Below are 23108 nucleotides of genomic sequence, written 5' to 3'. Positions count from 1 at the left end.
AAACGAATCGAGAGTATTTTTGTTCATTAAAAATTAAATGGTTAAGTCTCAAATTTGGGGTGTTACATCGGGATTTTAAAATGGTACTCTCATTACATGTAGCGCCCGGAAAGGGGCCGAAAAAAAAAAAAAAAGCCACGTTGGCAGCCACATCAGCAGGCCCGGTCAGCAGTCCCGGTCAACCGGGACCTGCCACGTGGCAAGACCACCTCTTTCGGAACGGGCCACGTTGGCGATCCGCGTAGGCGCGATCGGACGGCCCAGATGCAATCGCACGGACGACCCAGATTCAATCAAAAACGGACGGCCCAGATTAAAATAAAATGGACGGCTGAGATCAAAAGGCAAAGGGTTATAAATAGAACCCCCACACTAGACCACAAACCCGAGCCGCCTGCCGCCCAGAAGACGAACCAGAAGCCGGCCGCCGCCACCCGCCGCCGCACCGGGGAAATTTTCAACCGCCGATTGAGGTTGACCGGAGCTGAATCACCAAAACACGAACCTCGCCGGAGAGCTGCCGCACCCGAGAGCACCGCCGCCGGTACCAGTAGTGCGTTTCAGTTCTCCGAGAAAAAAATTCAGGGAAAATTAGGGACAGCCTGTAGGCGCACTGTGAAGCCGTTTTCGGACCCCAAAACGAGTAAGGACCCCTCACCTTATTTCCTATCACGGTTTTAAAGTTCAATAAATGATAAAACGGTATTTCATGAATCAACGAATGTGTGAAATTGCTTAAGGTCGCTAATGGAGCCCAAGTCTAGTGTATTTGTCGGTTAACTGTTATTTGGCCTGTTTTACAGTTTTAAATGCAGCATGAGGTTCGATGTTTTCATTTTATAGTTTCGTGTGCATATTTTACTGTTTTATTGATTATGGATTAAATGACCGGGATATTGATGTTGTATGTTGTCTGTTTAGCATAAATTACTGTTTGCTTGCTTGTATGTGGATTAATGATGCTGACTGAGGAAAAAGAGAATGAAAAATTATGTAAATGGGTAATGGTATAATGTGGTCAGCCTGACTAGATATCCTGGGAGATGGTGGACGGACCGGGTCCGTAGAGAACCCTACCGGGATTGTGGTCTCCCATACCGGACGGGGTATGGGGACGGCCCGTTTCACCCTCATACCGGACGGGGTAATGAGGTCTGTGGTTTGGCGCTCATACCGGACGGGGTATGGGGACGGCTCTGGAATGGATTTCAAGTGTTAAGGATTAACGGGTAGCGGGACCCCTATGGATCCCCATGGATACTAGTGGGCTGGTAAATGAGGAAAAGATATGTTGTATAATGATTGAATTACAAAAGGCGTGATAAGTGTTATGTTTTACTGTTTATATGATTCCAAGATTATGATAATGTTATTGCTTTCGTATATTATTTTATAAATTCCACCGAGGTAAGTGGATGGTAAATGTTTTATTATTAATAAAAGGTTTTGTTGTAAATTATGCTCCATTGGTCTTTTTGTGTTTTCTACCCACCTTTACCTCCGTGACGGTGAGATATCGTGATGTCTTTACTGAGCTAGTGTAGCTCATTCCTTATTTAATCATTTCAGATCAAGAGGACATCGTTCCCGAGCCGGTTCCGCAGGAGGACGACGAAGGGGACGCCTAAAGACTCCCTAGTCACATTCGTAGTTTTTTTTACTTTCAAGTTTCTCCTTTAGATAGTTTAATCTTTTATATTTTATGAGCACGTTTTTGGTTTTCGTGTAAGGGATGTTAACTGAAATTTTGATCTCGCTTCCGCATTTGATATTTTTGAATATAAATTCCATTTTAAATTTCCGGGGCTGCTACATTACATATCTTCATATGAAGTTATATTTGTAATTAGTGTCTCTGAACTACCTAATTAATGAATATATTTACAATTACATAAACTACATAATTTATAATTGTTAATGAATAAAATTGACATTGGTCATTTTTCTGCCAATTTTTCTTTAAACCCTTCTTTAATTTTTTTTTTAAATATTTATATCAGAATATGAATTCCTATTTGTAATTGGTCAATATAAATTATCTATTTAATAAATATAAAAATTTATTAAAAACAATTTAAAAACTACATGAACTATAATTTGTGATTGTAATGAAAATTGACACTGTTAATTTATCTGCAATTTTTTTTTTTCTTCAAATCCTTTTATTTTTCTTCTTTTTAGATCAAAATATGAATTCCTATAAATAAAACTTGTTATTTTTTAAGAGTTTAAGTAGAAGCCATAAAGCTTAGGAAAGAGAACAATGCATGTTCTTCATTAAAATAAAATTTTAAATTATTTTTATCATTTTTAAATAAATTTTTAAACTTTCCATCATATTTCATCATTTTTAAATTATTTGCTTTTATTTAAATAAATTTTGATTTTGTAAATATAGTATTCTCATCATTAAAATAAGTTTCAGAGTGGATTATTTTCCCAATAGTAACCTAAAAATATCTTATTTTGGGTCATTCAACTTCTTTTTCAAGTATCTATGAATTGAAACTATTCAATCTTCTTCTTTGAGCCATAAAAAGGAATTTATATTATAAGAAAATTACAGTTTGTTTGGTATATAAAAAAGCTTTTTAATTTTTAAAAAATTTATATATTTTTTGTAACGCCCCAAACTCAATAATGATGCGCAAATCTACTCATACCATTCTTCATACAATGGGCCACAAAATATGCGCATGCAAAACTCAAAAATTAAACATAAAACCTAACATCTCATATGATATATACTATTTTTATATATACAGAACATGATGTCAAAATATAAAGTTTAACAAAATAAAATGAAAATTTATAAAATATGAACAAAATATACATAAACTGAAACGTTTTCATATGTTCTACTTGCTCGTCACCAGTTCTGGTTCTTCTTTCTCTTATGAAAAATATCAGAATAAAATTTAATGAGTTTCACCAACTCAATAGGTATTCACGTTATTCTAAAATTCAAATTATACATCATGCAAAAATACACAATATGTGATAAATGCGACAATAATATTTTCAATACAAAATTTATTTATAATTTTCACAATTTTCTAAATCAGAATTTACTTATTAAATACAATTATTTTTGACATTCTAATTTCACATATTTCCAATCGGATTTCTCAATTACACTCAAATATCATTTATAACCTCGAAGTATCACTACATATACTCGAAAGAACATATATATACTCGAGAGGTCATCTCTAAAGTTTCATCGTGCTATCCCATTTATGTCGTCATCAAAGAGAAGCGAAAAGGATCTCTCCATCGCATGGATAGGAGACATAATCTCACATTGGTCACATAAGTTATGTTTGCTAGGTGACCCATGCTCATAAATACATATCCACATCTAGATTAGGTTTCAAACTCTATCCATATGCAGATTCACCATACTCACTGAACTTCAGCTACACACACACCATCCCCTCCTCGATTCAGACTAAATGAATAGGTATTTAGGATCCATATACTACTCACTCGTGTTCACTCCTTGTTTTATGATTTCTTCATTTATTTAATTTATTACTTCTTACTCTAATTAATTTTAGTTATTTTCAAATTACACTCTTATTTTATCTTATTATAAATCTCAAAATTTTTCATTTTTATGTCGGGTCACATAACAGTCATGTAGGTCCACAATTGTCAAAAACAACAAAATAGATCAAATGTCCTAAACTCCTCCTAACAAGCTTATGTTGCTTAGATGGTGTTTGGATCTCTGTTCTTCTTAGTATATCGGTGAAGTATCTATACTGGACTCAAACACACATAAAAATTTAGAATACACATGCAATGACTCTTAAAATCTTAAACCAGGTTTGGAATGAAGAAATACTTACCAAATTCCTTCACACAGATCATCTTCTAGGTTCGTTTAATAACCAAAGATCTTGAGGCACAGCTCGGTTCTTCGATACCCACCGAATCACCCTTTAGCGAACCACGTTGACATGAGCGTTCTGCCTTCCGGATTTAGCAAACACACGCACACATATGTGTCAACACATGCTCCCATCGAAAACCTTGATAGAAAAGGGAAAGAGGATTACCAGATTCAGGTTGAGTGCCATGAATACTCGAACAACTTTGTGTTTCAATTCCTAGCCTTTGAAAAATGATTTTCTTGATTCCCCGAGAGAAAACTCCTCACTTGCCGCGACAGGTTGAATTATTCAGTTCACACCTGCATATCCACTCGAGTGAGACGCAAAAAGGGGAACTTGAAGTGGAAAGGGATTAAAACTCACCTATTTTATGAACACCAGTGTCACGTGCAACACAACTTCAGAATTCACTAGCAACGTGGCATTTCCCGATCACAACTCCCTTTTTCCTTTCCTTCCTCCGGCCTCTTGCCTCTGCGACACCTCTTTCTTTCTCTTCGGTCGCGTTTCCTTATCTCCTTTTGGTTTTCCTTGCTTGTCTCTCTCTCTCTTGCAGTGTTCTCTTCTCCCTCTCGGCCCGATCCTCACTTAACTCGACCTCCTCTCTCACTCACTCGAACTCAACTCTCTTCCTCTCTCATTTTTGGCTCTCACTTTACAGAATGAGGAACCCTAATTTGCTCCTTTAAATACTAATTTTTCAAGTCGTTCAATCTTGCAAGATTAGATTTCGACCGTTCAACCGACCACGATTAAGAGCTGTCGGATCCCTCAGATGGTGCGATCTTAACTGTCCATTTCCTGATTTATTATTTGCTCCCTTCCACACCTATTTAATTATGCATTTGACCCTTTTTTTTTACAAGTTTTCACTTAAGTCCTTTAGAATTTAATAAAAACTTCTAATTTCTAAAAATTCTTTCATATGGACCCTTAAGTTCTAATTTAATTTATTTTATCACAAAAATTAAAATTCTTTTATTTATTGACTTATTTACACAAACTTTCTATTGAGAACCGGATATTACATTTTTTTATTTATAAAAATATGTAGAGTTGTTAATAATTAAAAAATTAGTGAAAATAATCGATGAGTTTGAAATTTTGAAAATTTTGTTTTTAGTACTTTATAGAAAACTATTTTGTTTATGTTAGATCATTGCATAAATATGTACTACTTATTCTTCATAAGTGTTCATACAACACAAATTTATTTTTATATAGCAAATGAAGCCTTAGTTTCTCCCAATTTTCCAAGAAAATGGCTCCAAGAATATCATATTTAAAACCCTTTCAATGAGACATTTTATCATGTTTTGTCTTAAAGCATTAGATTATATATACACTAGATGCGCACACATCCTCAAATATAGACACATATATTAATGTTTTGCAATCTATGTGGTTGATTTCTAGGGTTTATCTTTATGTTTAAGATGTAGAGTTTGAGTATAAAGAAATTAATATATATATATATATATATATATATATATATATATATAGAAGTGAATTTTTTTAGCAGATAATTTAGATATTTAACAAAAAAAAAAAAAGAAGAAAACAAGAATGTTTTAGTAATAACTTGGTTGACATTTTCAATGGTAATTTATGCTTTTAGAGCTATTATTAATTCATACTTTTTTATCCATTATCATGATTAAAATTTATCATTAAGATAAATGTAAGTATTTCAATTATGGTATTTAACAAAGCAGCCATCAAATATTATCGAATTTTGGTTGCTTTATGTATTATTTCCCTAGCTATCATTTAGTTGTGTTGTTGTCGATTACGGTTCTCTTACTATCCTGTGTTATCTTTTTTTCCTTATGTATAACTTAGCCACCATTTGTTCTATTTTGTCTGTTAAGGCTACTTTATTGTCACCTAGGGTTATTCTTTTACCATTTGTATTTTTAGTACATATCTTATTTTGCCATTATTTATTGTCCTTCTTTCATGTATAGTTAACTGTCTCTATTGTCTCTTTAGGGCATTTTGGTTCCACATTGGACTATTTCATTTTCATTATTAGCTTTTCTGTTGTTTGCTTGAGCTATCTAGTTGCATATGTTGTTCTTCTATTTATTGAACTATATGTTTAGATAGGTTACCAAACTCCATTATTCCATTATTTCCTATACCTCTCATATGATATGTTCCTGTTGGGAGAATATTTTAGGTATATTCTAATAATATTTTCTGAAAATATTATGAAAATATTCATGGTATTTTGTGTATATAAGGGTTTACAACTTAACTAGTTAGATATACTTTTCATTTTTATTATAGTGAAATAATTTTTATTTGGTCTTACCCATAGATGTGGGCATTTTTGTCGAACCACGTAAATTTTGTGTCTTTTTTTCTTTTTCTTTCTTACTTTATGTGATTGTGTATGTGATTGAGATTTATTTCTACAACAAATTAGTATATGAGCAAAAAAAGAAAAAAGAAAGCTGCCTCTAGGATTTTCTGTTCTCCTTTTGAGGTTTCCCAATTAAGCTAGGGGAGAGAAAGAAAATCAATCACATTTAGGTAATGTTGTTTAGATTCCGTCCGATTACACACGAATAATCGGCATGTGCACAAAGGCGAAGTAATGAACGAATAAGTGGTTTTATGTCTGTGTGGGGTGATTTGTGCAATTTGTTTCCCCTGCGATCAGTTCTTGATCTCCGAATAAGGATGAAGAGGAGGCAAGGATCAAGCGTGTGGCGACATTTCATTATGCACGAATGTGGTTCCTTTGCGACATGCGCGCAAATCCCAAGTTGACTTGTGATTCGCAATTTGCTGCCATGCATTTTACCATGTGTCTTCGATTTATAGATGTACATTTCATTGTGCATTGATGATTTGTAGTTGTGCACGATTTGCAGCTCTGCATAAATTCTATACCCTAGATTTACAATTGTGCGCGACAATGTTTCATTTTGCGCAACTTTGTGCATGGGAACATAGTGGTTTCTGCTTCTTGTACATGGCGGTTGCTATTCTTGCACACAATGGTGTTTTAGGCATGATGACGTTTTTTTTTTTTTTGGGCACAGCTATATAATATCTTCATCTTTTGTAAAGTATGAATTAGAAAATTTTGACATTGGAATGAGTTTTAGTCTATGGAAGATTATAATGACATAATTTCTAATTTTAGAAGATTTATGGAAGAAAATTGAGGAGAAATTTCCATAGGGGATGAAAGAGACTGATAAGACAAAAATGAAAGAGATAACCTTAAGTTCGACTTTTATAAATGTAACTGATAATGTTATGAAAAAATTACTGGAGAAGTTTAGGCATCCGCAGTGTGAAAGAAATTAGAAGAGTTAATGATAAACCCCGAAGGACTAGCAGAATACCCAGAAGGAGAGCACGTGTAGAAGAGGACTGAATAAAAGAAAACATGCAACCAAAGAAGGAAAACGTGAGGAAAAAGGAATCGAGCAAATCTGCTAGCCGTTGCCAAGACTTAGTCCAAACTTTATCCTTTATGCTTTAATTTCCATAAACTTCTTCCTAGTTAGTCGGAGCAACAGTTGAGTCTTCTGTATTTAAGTTCCAAATCAACATCAATAAAATGATCTTTGAATTGCAAAAAAATCTGTGGTTTCTTCTCACCCAAATGAGAAAATCTTATTTATATTCACAGGCTTCTGACTAGGATCTATCAATTGGTATCAAAGCCATACTTATCGAGGAAGAAAGAATATAAAAACTAGAAATCAGTTTGGAAGGGATACAGAACTGTTTGAGCTTGGAGATCGGGTTCGCTGAGAAGTTCTATCAGATTGAAGATAGCCTCCAGCGGCTTGCGGACACTCTGAAGATGAACAGAGAGCACTCCAGTTGCAATATTACAGACCGACCTAGGCAGATGTGAACCTACTGCAATGAGCCAAAACCGCTCATGCAAATGGCAACCTACACAGTACCATCACCGACAGTGGAATTGTAGAACATATTTGCTGAAAATATTCAAAATGATATTGATAATAGCACCGCCGAGGAAGAAAGATGTTCAAATTGTACACTTGATTTCTGCTGTGGTGAGCACGGCAAGATGAGGTTCCCCTTCTATTCTAGCAATATAAACTCCACTTGTGACTCGTTCAAGTTAAACTGTAGTGGGTTAGTTCAGATGATACAGCTAGTGGAGGGAGGAAGATGATATGACGTCGAAAGGGATACAAAAAAGAGACGACAGCGACGACCAGCATCAACTGCGTGCAGTACCTTCTTCGTTGCGGTTGTCTTATTTGCTGTCTCCATGCTCTCGTGATACCGAAAAAAAAAAGGAACAGGTGGAAACGAAAGAGAAAGAAGGCGATCTATGGGAGATATAGTGCTGCTAGGGTTGTTGGGAAATTTTTAGTGAACATATTCTAAGTTGGGTTTGTGGGAGATATAGCGAAATCTGCCATGAGTTGGGAAAAAAAAATCTATTGGGTTAGAGAATCGTGATGATGGAGAGCCGCAGAAAAAAAATGTATTGGGTTGGAGAATGGTGATGGAGAGTAGCAGAAAAAAATATATTGGGTTGGAGAATGGTGATGATGGGGAGCAACAAAAAATATATATATACATATATATTAGGTTGGAGAATGATGATGATGGAGAGCAAAAAAAAAAAAAACTACAAAAGGTTGAACAGAAATAATCCTCTTGAAGAGTTGAGGGAAGCATTCTTAAGTTTGGTGATGATGTGATATTTTTATTTTTATTTTATTTTATTTTTTCTGTATGGATGGATGGAGAGCTTATGCATTTGTTGTCATGTCTTTGAAGAGTCTATCAGAATCTGTGATAAGCTGAAAAAACTTGATTAAAAAATATAAAAAAAAAAACAAAACAGAAGTTTGAGAGTAAACAGTACACAGAGGAGTCGTGCTCAGGAAGAAGACGATTTGTTACTTACATGGAACGAAACACTCACCTTTAGTAAACTCTCTATGTTTCTCTCTTTCTCTCTCTCTATATATATGTATATATGTAAATTGTTGAAATCACTTAAGTTGAACAAGCACTGCAACCCATCCAATTATGTGGTGATCAGAAGTTGTGATGGGAAGACAAAGAAGCTACAATTTTCACTAACTTCGTGATTCATTATAAGTATTTTTGGAGTGAATTGAAAAGGTTCTCAGGTCTGAACCTTGAGGACAAGGTTCAAGTGAAAGAGGAGGGTAATGATAAGCCCCGAAGGACCAGTAAAATACCCAGAAGGAGAGCATGTGCAGAAGAGGACTGAATAAAAGAAAACATGAGGAAAAGAGAACCGAGCTAATCTACTAGCTGTTGCCAAGACTTAGTCCAAATTTTATCCTTTATGCTTTAATTTTCAGAAACTTCTTCCTGGTTAGTCAGAGCAGCAGTTGAGTTTTTTTGTATTTAAGTTCCAAATCAACATCAATAAAATCATCTTTGAATTGCAAAAAAATCTGTGGTTTCTTCTCACCCAAGTGAGAAAATCTTATCTACATTTATAGGCTTTTGACTGGGACATATCATTATACTCCACAAAATCATTGAAAATTTGCCTTTATTAGAAGAAAATACTATATAATATGAGAATGAGTGAAAGTATAACCCATTAAACAACATCTTGATGAATTTAATTCAATTATTATGAACCTAAGTGATATAAAATATTAAGGGTTATTGACGATATGCTTTAATTATTTTGTGGTTCGCTGTCGTTCTTTTATGAAATTTTTGTTGATATTTTGTTGTATGGGAATGATAATATTTTATTGGATGATGTTGGTAATGCACTAAAATTAAAAGAGTTGATTTTTTTTTTTCTTTCAGAAAATAGAATAGAAGGAGAGAGTTTGGTAAGTAAGGGAGGAGCATAAATAAACAAAAGTTCAAAAGCCATATCAGAATCTAGAGTTAAGAAAGAAAATTATTTTGAGTAAGGGAAACAAGGTCACTTTAAGAGAGATTGTCCTTAGTTAAAAGAGAAAATTAACAAACATGAGAATTTTGCAAATATAATTGAAATAAAATAATTTTTATGATAGTGATAATAGTACTATTGGGGAAGTTTTGTCTGTGAGTTCATATCATGGAAATAATTTCTAGATTCTTGATTTTGCTACTATATTTTATGTCCAGATAAACATTGATTTGCTACTTATAAACATATGCGTACTATTATGTATATGGATAATGATAGTTCGTTATCTATAATTGGGTTTGGTAACATTAGATTGAGAATGTTTGATAGAGTTGTCAGAATTATTAAATGTTGGCATGTTGCATAGATGAAGGGAAACTTGATTTCTCTTTTTATACTAGATTCTCAAGGTTATAGATACCATGCATAAAATTTTGTTATCAAAGTGTGTAAATGCTTTATGGTATTCATGAAAGATAGTTTGGAGTTTAGATTATATATTCTTTAAGGTAGTACAATTTTTGGGGGAAGTTGTTATAACATTAGGGAGCAACGATACAAAGTTGTGACATCTACGTCTAGGTCATATAAATAAAATTTGTTTAACAGGTATAAAGAAGAAGTTATGGATTTTTATGAATATTGTGCGTTTGGCAAATAAATCAAGATGAAGTTCAATAAAAGGACAATGTATAAGATCATAGATAAGATGGATTATATTTACTCTAATTTATAGGGTCCAAATAAGTTTCTCTCCAAGAGTGGTGTCAAATACTTCATAACTCTAACTGTGATTACTCTCAAATAATTTGGGTATATATTCTAAAATCATAGGATGAGACGTTCTTAACCTTTATAAATTGGAAGACTATAATTAAATAGGTAGAAAGGAATGTCAAGTGTCTTAAAAATAAAAATGGATTAGAATTTTGTAATCATGCGTTTAATGATTTCTATAATAAAGAATGCATAACGAGATATCACACTTGTGTAGGAACATCACAATAAAATAGTATTATAAAATTCATGAATAGAACATATTATAATAGGGAACGAAACATACTGTCACATTTAGGTTTGAAGATAAATTTTAGACTTAGGCTATTAACACTGCTTGTTTTGATGTTGAACCGATAATCAATAATGTAATCAAAAACTTTGTATATAATATCAACATTCAGAAATCTTAAATCCCTAAATAAATTTTTTCTATTTAACCCAGCAATCAACATGTGATTGTGAACTAAGATAATTGAGATAAACTAAATTGATTAAAATGACACAAAAATTAATTTAACAAGTTAAAATATACTCAGGTAAGGAAATTGATAAAATGCTATAAGGGGTTCTCTTGATAAATTAGATCAATCATTCACTCAACAAAATGGTTAACGAACTCGCTTAAAAAGTAATCACAATAGCATAAGTTAAAACAAATTTTAATTTTATTAATTTTGACTTGATTGTTCAATTATAAACTAAGGTTGTGCCTTTTATATAGGCATTCACCGATTTAATTCTAATTAAAATCAAATATTAAAATTCTAATAAACTTCTTAAATTAAATACAACCCAAATTGCATTAAAATAATAGTAAAAGAACTAAAATTTAGTTAAAAGATAAATTCTTCTCTCTTGAATCATCCGAAGTCTCCTAATAGGATTGTAAGTACTTGTGTTGTACTCAGCTTGTTCTTAAATTAAATAATTAATTTTGTTGAGGTATCCTTGTTAAGAAATTCAAGAATTCTCATTGTTGGAGTAGGAAAGTGGTGGAAGAATTTGGCTAGGTAACTTGAATCATGGCCAAATTCTCTATGTGCCTTAGTTCTTTTTTCTTGTGAAAATTCTTCTTTTTGGATTAAACTCCTTGGCCGCATGGAACTCTTCCTTCTTGCTGGAATTTAATTTAAAAAAGAAGTCTTCTTGATTGTTCTTTGAAGGTGAAGTTGGCTGGTAAGGGTATCCTCCTTGGGATAGAATTCCTGATTGGTTGGGACGGATCTCCCATGCCTTATCCTCTTTAGTTGAGTCTCCTTATTCCTCTAAAAGTCTGAACTGTGACTCCCATGGCTTCCCCTTGCTTTGTTGTGACTCTTCTTCCAAGCGGGACTCAAATTCTTTAAAATTTTCAAAAGGAGGGTTCAAGAAAGGGGGAAGTTTCCTCTCGAGAAAGAAGTTCCATGTAGGCGAGCTTCTCTTTATCCCTATCCACATAGCCACATGGGTGATTCACACATGGCTGCATGTGTGATGCATACTAAAGGGAATCAAGATGGAATGGGCTGGTTTTTAACAAGACTTAGGCTTTTTCCTTACCATATAATTTCCTAAGGATGCCTCAAACCCACTTTTTTGAACAATCTTGGGTTTTTCTGGATGTTAGACCGATTTAAGAGACCAATTTGGGTCCAAATCCAAATCTTGGCAGAAGATGGAGTTACGGAAGTCCTTGTGGGAAGAGGATTCCCATTTCTTACGGAAATCCATCATACCGAGGGATTCTTCTTTCCCATAGGAATCCTCCATGATGTGGGACTCATTTTTCCTCTGTGTGGGCACTTGTCTGCGAATGGATCTTGTGCGTTTAAGATTTCGTTTAGCTTAGCCATGATCATGTCATGTTTCTTGGTTAATAAATCTCAATATTCAACTATTGAGTGCAAAACTCTTTTTTAGTTATGGTATGGTTCACATGCTGATTAGTCTCAGTTGAGAGCATTTGGTTGTCCTGCTTATACTTATTTGAGGAATAGTAGGCTTGAAATGAGGGCAAAGAAATACATATTTATAGGATATGCATATTAAAAGTTGTATAGAGTTGAAGGGATGTAGTGAAAAAGTCTCCAACATTAATTATTAATAGAGATATAATATTAATAAATCTGTTTCATTAAATAGTCAAATGAAGAAAATAGTAGCATAATAAAATCACAGTGTCAGATAAGTGGAGCTAGAGGTTGATACTCTAACAGTTAAGTTCAATAATATAAAGAATGAGGTAAAAGATCTTAATCAAGAAGGTGATGATGGTGCACCTGATCAACAACAATCATATAGTATTATAACAAGTAGGAAGAAAAGATATAGTAGATCACTATAAATGTACAAAAATCTAGTTTTATATGCGTTATCAGTTGTAGAGACAACTAATTTGCAAACACTCGATGGTTATAAGGAAGTTATTCCTAATTCAGATGTAGATAAGTGGATTGGTGCTATGAGTGAAAAAAGTAAGTCACTTCATAAGAACCAGATGTAGCATGAGTGGACTAAGCATATTGATTTCAAATATCACTTGATTCGGGCATTGTATCACGGGGCACTATAATTGTTCAGAAGGTGTCTATACATGAGAATTTTGCAGATATGAGACTTAAGCGATCCTTATTAGCAAATTTAGGCAGTGTGTAAACTTGGTTGGAGTATGCAATTCTCAATAGTGCCTCTATCAGGGCATTTTGGCAAGATAATGGAATGATATGATTATTTTTCTTTATTAATATGATATAAAGAATTCAAGCTAAGGGGAAGATTTTTTTATGTAATTTGATTATGAGAATATTTTAGAAATTTTTTAAAAATATTTTGAAAATACATAAAATTTTACTATTTTATGTATATTCAGGGTTAACAACTTAACTGGTTATATGTACCATTTATTTTCATCATAGTGAAAAACTTCTACTCAGACTTGCCTGTAGATATAGGCTTTTTTACGAACTACAAAAATCTTGTGTTTTTTCTTCTTTTACTCTTTAATCTGTGTGATTGTGTACATGATTCGGATTTATTTCCATAATAGTTCCATTGTGACTTAAAGTATACTCGACTTCTCTTTTTATAATGCCTTCAGTTTATGAAATATTAATCTAACAACTTTTAATACTAATGGCACTCAAAAGCTCAAGGTCAAGCTGTTGGTACTATATGATTTGAGTTCTCATATAGATTCATGTATTATAATATCTACAACTTAGATCTTTAATAATCTCATTATTGATACATATTATAGTTATATAATACAATCCAAATATCCATAAAATCCAAATTTGCACTAACTTGGAGTTATTGAATTGGTATATACTCTGGTATCATTTCTAATGTTCTAAACCTAAGAATCATTGAGCATACAATTCTTTTAAGTTAAAACATTGATACGCGAAAGTATAAAGTCAAATTATTGATAATATGTAACTTGAACCCTCATGTAGAGCTCAATAATCACGTCTCCATAAAGTGCATTAAAGTATCACATTTTCGCGCTTATAAAGTTTCTCAATTTAACAAATATTTAGTTCTTTAGTCAACGATATTTTCATCTTTTTACCAAAAAATCCTAAAATCATTAGATGTAAGTTGTAGAATCTAAGAGCTTTTATCTTCAATTTAAATTGGATGCCAACTCCATCATTTGGCCCCTGCTCCTAAATAAGTTTGCCAATCTTCTTATATATTGATAATCATTGCATGCAGAAGGAGCTTATATCTATTGAACCTCAGTGCTTAACGTACCAAAAATAAATAGTCTCTACCAAATTTCTAGTTAAGCGATTTACAATTACCATAAAAGTTGGTGCGTATTATAGTTGCTTCAAATCTAAATGTTAATGAATATTGGTTATCTTAATACTGTAAGTTAATAATTATTGTTTGTAATCAGTTTTGCATGTTATGTCACCAATTTTTTTATTTGATAATGAATCTACTAGGGAACAAGCTTATGTTTATATGGTGATTGACCTATACACATTTGATCAATATTGTCATTACTTGCATATATTGAATGAAGAAAGCAAAAATGAGGCATGTATAAATGCATTCGGTATGGATCATATGAAAATAATGGAAGTTATTGGTAGAAACAAACTAAATCAAGCTATTTTTTTTTAGAATTTTGCAACTTTTAACAATCTTCAATATCTAGTCTATGTATACTCCAGTTCAATTTAATATATACTCAGTACCTACTACAGTATCAAAGTTCCAATATGCTGAAAACTTTGGCAACTTTTAATGTGTAGAAAATTCATGGAGCTTATCACAAAATTGTTAATGATCTTATTATGCATCTGCCAGAACAAATCCAAGTATATCATGCAACTAGATTGAAAGCACAAACTGGTTCACTACCGATTGAAAGCACAAATAGGTGGACTGTCAAATGCTGATATAAACGAGATGGACCAACCTGGTTTGACCGGACATCCCCACAAACCAGACTACTTCGCCCCGGCCACTGTCATGGGTGAATCAAACCCAAACACAGAGCACGTTCAGAAAAAGAGTCTAACCCAACCGATTAGCGTAGTCCATTATGGGGAAGGGTTAGACTAGGCTTGCAAGCCTAGGTGAAGCCTAAAATTGAGAAAGAATGTGCTCATGGGCTGGTAAGCTGCTGGTTTGATAAGAGTTTAGTAAATTTCTCGGCAAATAGAACAAATAGCCGACATAATTTATTTATCAGAAAATATTAGTTTATTATTCATATAAGCACAATTAAATGCAAATCAATAATCCAAAGCATGTTCCATGTTTTTACTATTCATTTAACTTTTTATCACTTTCTGACCTACCAGAAGAAATGTTCTATCAAGAGACATAATTAGCTGCAGAACAAAACTGATTTAACATTTCTTTTGCCATAAGATAAATAACAATTAAGAAAAAGGCAATTTTTACACACACCCTTCTGCGGCAAGGGCTTGTTTATCTTCCTAAATACTTGGATCACATACTAAAGAAAACATAATGCTCAGATTGACATGAGCTTTGGTCCATTGTCTGGCATGCCCATCCCAGCAGCTAACTCTGCATCGAGTTGAGTGTGCGGTGCAGGCCCCATCATAAGTTTTACACTGCATTTGATTAGAGCAGCATCAGGTACAAAATCCACACAAACTTCGCAGGCAGATAGGAAGCATTAACTTCACATGCAATTGGTAAAAATGCTTCTTTTTATTCTTATTATAAAAAATCATGAACATTACATGAGCTAAAAGATGAAACTTAGTATTTAAAAGAGGATTAAACAAAAAAAATTCTTCTTCCATCTCATTCAAATAAAGCTAAGCCTTTAAGCAATTAAGAGCATTTGAATAGTTTCACATGGATAATATGAAGATAAATTTCTAAACGCAAGACAATGACAATTTTTACAGATCTCAAATTCTATAATACAAATAATTTCAACACTTCCAGGATTCACCAAAATGTGAGTTGACAAAATTCATAAAGCATTGTCATCAACCTTTATAGAGTACCCTCACAAAAACAGTCTAAGTGAAAAAACAAACGAGATGCACAGCCATGAAAGATATATCATTAATGTTACTCACCGCTTCTTATGACGTTTTGTCTTGAAATGCTCATCCCTGACAGATGCATTTGGAAAATATCGGCTGAAATAGTGAACAAAAAGGAATATGTAAAACCAAAAAACAAGAGCACATGGGAATGATTTATGAATATGAACTAGAATATCAAAATAGATAAGAAATCATTTTTCTAAATGTTAAATTATTGTCCTACCTAGGAGTCTTATTGTTATTTTAGTAGTACTTGTGTTAGCAATGCTTGGTCAAATCTCATTTGCACAAATTACTCAGAAAGCATCATACATACTTTTGAAATCTCTTTAAAGAACAGTTCTTACAATTTTCTTATTCAATCAATTCCTTAAAATTTTCTTGATCTTTGGTTGTGAGCGATGCAATCAATTCCTTAAGTGTGATGCTTGGGAATTTCTAAGTGTAATACCTACGAGATACTAGGTTTACCTCAAATTTTTAAGTTGATAAATTAATCCCTTATGTGTATTACAATAACTGGTATGTGCCAAAAGTTCCTACACCCAAAGACCAAAGAATATCCAGCCATTTGAAAAAAAATGAACACAAGAACTAACCCTCACATTGTCGCTACCTCATATCTATCATCCACAACTAGTTGGAGGTGACTGACAAGTCCACCACTATTGGCATTAGATTAATCAAATGCTAGAAAACCAAACTCCAGAAAACCCATCAAATTTTGCATCATTTGCCGCTGCAAGATTGTGTAGCACTTTTTTCATCATATTGCCATGATCAATGCCACATCTCCATACAATGCCTATTGCTTGCAAAAGCCCAGCAACAGATGACTCAGCTGCTAGAACATAGACATCCTCTGATGATAGGAAACCAGCACATGGACCACCGCATGCATGACCAGCAGCTAAGCGTCGTCAAATATGTTAAGCTTTTATGTTTTTCAAGCCAGGTTTGACCAGACCAATTTGATCTCTTCCAAACTGATTTCTCACATTTCCAAACGGGTTCCAAAGTGTTTTTGGAATTTTTCACTAGTTTTGCAATCGGTTTCATCAAATTCTCACTCTGTAGCTCTCTTCCAAATAAAATTTTGAGTATTTGAATCTGTCCATAAATGGGGAAGAGAATAAGCAATCTATGATTGAGAATAAACTAGATACTTCTTAATTTGGCTGCCTTAAGCACAATTTGGCAGTTAAGTGAAAGATGATTGAAATCATTCTCCAACTTCCAAATCCAAATTCACTGTGATAAAATAAGAAGCTGGTCATTCACGAGGACTGTTGCATGAGCCTTATTTCTATCTCCACCGCTTAACGGCTCAATCTTCCAACGCAACTAAATAGACTATCATGGTACATGTATGAATAATAATATTTTGGTAACTAAACAATCTCTTGATTCACAATGATTCAATCCTTTGCTAAGTAGCATTTAGAATGTTCACACATTCTTCAAGGTTGATATTGGGTATTTGATCGATATATTTAGCATGATGATAAATAAGTGTCATCTTAGGTTTGGTAGAAAGAATGTAGTTCTGAAACCAACGACCACGGAAAAGATGAGCAAATATCGACCTTCAAAAAAGGCAACATTTGATGACAATAAACTTTCACGTAAGAAGTTGAACAGAAGGAGGAAGTTGAGGCGCCTATCATACTCATGTTCAATTGAAAGAGCAACTTGACAGACTAGTTTATCAATTAATGGATCTTTTTGTTTTCATGTTCCTTATCAGGTTTTTATGTCCACTTCCTCTGTTTCTATGTTTTATTCCATATTCTTTAGTACGGAAATCAGTCCCTGATTTGTTCTAAATCAGGCGGTAGTCATCAATCTGAAACATCATTCTAACTAAGTAAACCTGGTGGTGCCCTTGACTTGGGTCAATGTGACTTAGTTTTAGAAGCAAGTTGAAAAGACTTGGTTTGTATCATAAAGTGCTTCTATATGCAAAAAAGAATTTGAATAGTTCTGTCTCATACTATGAGCATCACAATTATATTCTTTTACCATTTGATAAATAGAATTTTCATGAACTGCCCGTCAGAAAAATCACGGACTGTAAACTTAAAAAATAATTTACAAGAACTAAATCAAATGAACCAAACCGTTCAGAAGCATACTTAAGCAGAATTTTCGCTTCCAAAAATCTCCAAAAACTAAAACCAATAGCTGCTGGTGTTTGTATTTTTCTCTATTTCTCATAATACTAAAGCAACCAGTCTACGAAGATGGATGCGATAAATTCACGTGTAGGAGGTGATTAAATAACTTACTCGCAGTGTATGCAATAATATTGACCCATGCCCGGTAAATTCTCGTCAAAGGGTAGGGTCTTCTTGTCTGAATCCGGCTTCTGCAGCTCCTCATAAACGGCGTCCTCGCGTGAACAAATTTGCAGTCAAGGAGAGACGCAAGTGTGATTTAATCAAAATTTTCAATCCAATGGAAAAAGAAGAGAACTTAGCAGAGTTATGAAGAGTAAACAACGAAAAAAAGAAAAAAGGAAAGGATATCTTTGACGAGAAATTTAGTGCGGCGAGCAGTCTTGTGTGATAACCTCCTCTTCTTCACCTTTCGGTTCGGGCATTTACCCATTTTCCTTCTTCTTTATAATATTCGATTTCTCGAGGGAACTTCAATTTGAACAGGCGTAGAGCTTTTCCTTCGGCCACTGCGCAAAAATACTAGGGTTTAGGCCTTGCTTGAGAAACCCTAAGAGCCCGATGAAGCAGGCAACAATCGACGCCCAGGTGGTCGAATATTATTATTTTACGTTAAGCCTTGAAAACTGCGTCGTTTTATTTATTTGGCCCATCTCTGCCCCCTCCAAATGATCACTAATTTGTTTATTGGATTATTTCCTAGGCTTGATGGGAGGAAGTGAAAATGGTGTTAGTTTTCATCTAGGCTTCAAACGCTTTCAAGATTTTTCCTTGTCGGCAAGACAAATGAAGTTGAGCCTTAATTTGTAAACAACTCTACCTAAAATCTCTATATGTTAAACTCTTACATCAAATTTTTTCGGAGATAATTAAAAGCCTACCATGTTACTTGAAGTTTATATGATTAGGCTAGATACCTTATTTTTTTCTTCTCACATCCAACTTTTAAAAATAACATATTATACAGAGGTACATGGATAATTAAAGAGATGTCTCTCGTACTAATATCCTACGATCCATTCTCAACTTTAGATAGTTTAAATTTTTTAATAACAAATGTGATTAAAATAAAATAGTTACTATTAAAATTAGATAAATTTATTAATATATTATTTAAGTAGGTTCACTCTTACTCACTTTTCAAGTAGAATTAGTTAGGTAGGTTCACTCTTACGTACTCTTCAAGTAGAATTAGCTAAACGTTATGGGTAATAAACAAAATTATGTTATAATTAAAATATACTATAAATTTTAATTATATTCATATACTTCTGTATAATATATTATTTAAAAAAAGAAAAATAAGTTGCCCAAATAATTTATAATAATGACAATTTTAGTAATATACGGTACCCATTACTAAATGTTAAACATGTACAAACGTAAAACTATTTTTTTAAGGTTAGTTTTTGTTGGTATAGTCTACTTTTAATAATAAATACAGTTTCATTGTTAAAAGTTACACTATAAAAATGCAAATTCTTTGTAAATGTTCAACTTTTACTTATGGATCCATTTCTGTTAATACAAATTCAACTATACAAACAATTTCAATTGTATACCTTTCAGCGTAATTTTTTCATTGGTATAGATCTATTGCTCATTAAAATATTTGTAGCCCAATTTATTTAATCTAGCTAAATGATTAGCGTATTAGCTCATTTTAAAGACCCAAACCCTTTTCTTAAAAAAAAAAAAAAAAACTTTGTCCTACTCTTGTTTGTAGCGTTCCTTCATCATCCCACATGTTCTAACTTCTCATTGTTCAACCATGGCACAACTTCTCACCATTCATAAGAAGCTGCAACTTCCTTCATCCTTCGCAGGCTACACTCTCATCTCCATCTTTCCTTCATCATCGGACCTCGTCTTACTTCATTTCCCTTCTTCATCTTATGGTTCCTCATACTTCATTTTCCTTATTCACCCCACGCCTCTTCTTGCTCTATTTCCCTTCTTTATCGCTGTGCCTCCTTCTTATCAGTCATCTATCTCTAAGTTACTCTTTCATTTCTTGCTTCCATCTCCTTTCTTGGCCTCTAGGTTATGGACGCACCTTTTCCTCCTTAAAGCAAATAAGGAACATTTGTTGATTGTCACTTACTAGATTTCACTCTAATATTTGCCAATTTGAACCACTATTCAAAACATTATCTCAACTCCTTCTTTCTCCCTTATAATCATAGGCTCGAATACTCGACCATTTCGTTTGTTAAGCTCATGAAGTCTAGAACTTGTTAGTTGAGATTTATTAGGTAAAATCCCTCTTCTTCCATTGCTTCATTTATGGGTTAGTTTTATTTTCATATGTATAAAGTTTTATTTTCATATGTATATTCTGGAGCTTGAGGAACGAGATAAAGATGAGAAATAAGGAATCGAAGAGAGAGATTGAGAATAGAGTGTGTGTGTGTGTGAGAGAGAGAGAGAAGCTAGATAAAGAGGAGACGTCCCAAGAAAGATATAAAGAAGATAAATAAAAAGGGCTTAGAAATGCAAGAGATATTGCAGGATATAGGGGAGACAGAGAGGAGTAAAGAAGAAGAAGATAAGGAGAGGAATAAAGAAACACATATGGAGGAGAATAAGGTGCTATATATTTATCATATTTTTTATGCTCTTATTACTTATTTTTGTAAGAAATTTGAATGAATTTTGAGTTAAAAAATCAATTTATAAGCAAACTTTTGATGCATGTTACATTGATGAAGAAAAGAGGAGAAAAAAGTCTGAAGAGAAAAGAAGAGATGAGGTAGAAGTCCAGGCCCAAATCTGCAGTTAAACCTAACCCATCAACACTCAAAACGATGTTGTTTTGAAGCTGAGAAACAGAAGCCAAAATGGCACCATTTTGAAGAAAGAAAAAAAATATCAGGATAAAACAGGCATGTACGCCTCTGGAAGCCCGAAAGACACCAGAAAAGAAGAAGAAGAGACCCGCACGGGATCGACCGAAGGAGGAAGAAGAGGCGTGCGAAACTTCACCTTCTTCTGCCTACAAATGAGAACCAAGAGCAGATCTGGAAAGGACAGATAGGTTAAGAGCCAAAGCGCGAGTAGAAGGCAAAGCTTGGTAGAGGGCTTAAGCAAAAGCAGAGCAAAAAACAGAATATGAAGCAGAGTAGAGCGGGGCGCAGAAGGCAGAAGAGAGCAAAATCATAAGAGAACTCGGAGCGTAGAGGAAAATAAGGCGAGTTTTAAGGAAGCTAGTGGAAGTAAAAGTTGAGAATAATAAAAGTGAAGCGGTAAGCTGAGTGGAGAATCAGATTCGAAGCAGAAGCATGATTACAAATCTTAAGCAGGAAAGTAAGGGAGTTTGGTGAGAGAGAAGCATAGAAAAGTAATTACGTAATGTAATATATTTTTTTAGCTTTCTATTTGCGTATTTTTGGATAAAAATTTCCATTAATTTTTTGATGAAACTCGGAATGTTAGTTTTTTGAACTTTTAGACATTTATTTTTAACTATCAAATGATTATCTATTTCTCAATTATAATTGATTTTGCTTAATCCGTTATGTGCGGCTAAATTTTGTTTGTGGGAGTGATTGATGTAGCCTAAATCGAAGAAATGTTTGTGGTTTGATTTTTAGCTTTTTTTCTAGTTGTAATCTAATAGTATTGAACTTAATTCGATTATATGAATTAGACAACTCACAATTTTATTTGTGATTGATGGTTATAGAGTCATGGAAGTGAAATTCTATTAATTGGACATATATTATTAAACGTTAATTGAGACTTGAACGAGAGTAATATAGTCAAGTTAACGTAGATTGATTGAATTATCAAGAGTTAAACTGCATCAAATTAATAATTAATATAAAATATTAATAGTTGTTAATTGATATGACTAGGGAATACCGGAAAGGAAAGTGAAAGTATATTACAATAATTCAACCACTATAAACTAAATTAAATCGATTACGAAATTAAAACTTAAGTATACCTAAGATTCAAGTAAAATTTAAATAATTCTAGTTTTGATTTTTAATAATAGTAGGATTTTCTATAATTAGTACTTCATACACAATACTTATGGGACGATATTTTTCTTATTACTGTATTACTTGAACGATTTTGTGCACTTGTGAATTCACTTACGAGAGAATTCAAGAGAGAAAAGAGAAACATATAATAGAAAATATTCGAGAATAATTCAAAATTATAGTCAAGTATCCTTTACTTAATCATTCTAGTTAGTAAAGTTATGATTAGTTATTCTCCTATTTATTAAGAACACATATGTTAGTTGTGTAGTCGCCATGTGATAGAATTTATGGACTATTTTTAATTGATTTTATTTCTATATAAGCCTATAAATAGGCACTTTCCTTTGTTGATTAATAACAAGTCAATTTGTTTCCTTATTAATTCTAAATTTTTATGTGATTTATTGTTTTATTAAAAGTATTTATTTGTTGGTCTGTTCTTATTTTCCTACATAATTGGTGTTAGAGCCAAGTTCACTGCTCACTAGATGTTCGACAAAAGTTGTGTAGGAAAGCTTCCATGGTAGTAAATAGGAGTAGTGTGAATGTTACCCAGCCCCTCAATCCCAAATTCAAAGGAGACTCTTATAGGTTTTAGAGCATTATAAATGATGATGTTGTTTAAGTTTAAAGACTTTGGGGCCTTGTGGAGAATAGATATGCTGACCTAGATGAGGAGAATCAGTTGAGGGAAAATAGGAAAAAAACTTTAAGGCATTATTTTTCATCCAACAAGTTATTCATCAAATGATTTTTTTGAGGATTTCAACCATACTACAGCAAAAAGAGCCTACGAAACATTAAAAAAAGACTTTCAAGTCTCAACAAAG

At 33.2% G+C, this 23108-nt stretch overlaps 1 protein-coding gene and 1 long non-coding RNA gene across 2 annotated transcripts; one reads left to right on the top strand and one right to left on the bottom strand.

The window, feature by feature from the left end:
• Nucleotides 1-15315: 15315 nt before the first annotated feature.
• LOC110810754 (zinc finger (C2H2 type) family protein) lies at nt 15316-18951 on the bottom strand. The gene is made up of 4 exons (XM_088209819.1): nt 18638-18951; nt 18398-18506; nt 16140-16202; nt 15316-15659 (listed from the first exon to the last, which is right to left on the bottom strand). Exons 1-4 carry the CDS (start codon nt 18717-18719, stop codon nt 15557-15559), a joined length of 357 nt encoding a protein of 118 aa, XP_088065945.1. The 5' UTR covers nt 18720-18951; the 3' UTR covers nt 15316-15556.
• A 649-nt stretch (nt 18952-19600) lies between these two features.
• LOC148241943 (uncharacterized) lies at nt 19601-21738 on the top strand. The gene is made up of 2 exons (XR_015814116.1): nt 19601-20875; nt 20998-21738. It is a non-coding gene; the product is annotated as an uncharacterized LOC148241943 (long non-coding RNA).
• The last annotated feature ends 1370 nt before the right edge of the window (nt 21739-23108 follow it).

Source organism: Carica papaya, chromosome 8 (assembly GCF_054855325.1).
Source record: "Carica papaya isolate Zhongbai chromosome 8, ASM5485532v1, whole genome shotgun sequence".
Lineage (NCBI taxonomy): Eukaryota > Viridiplantae > Streptophyta > Magnoliopsida > Brassicales > Caricaceae > Carica > Carica papaya.
This window is presented reverse-complemented; position numbering and strand designations above follow the sequence as displayed.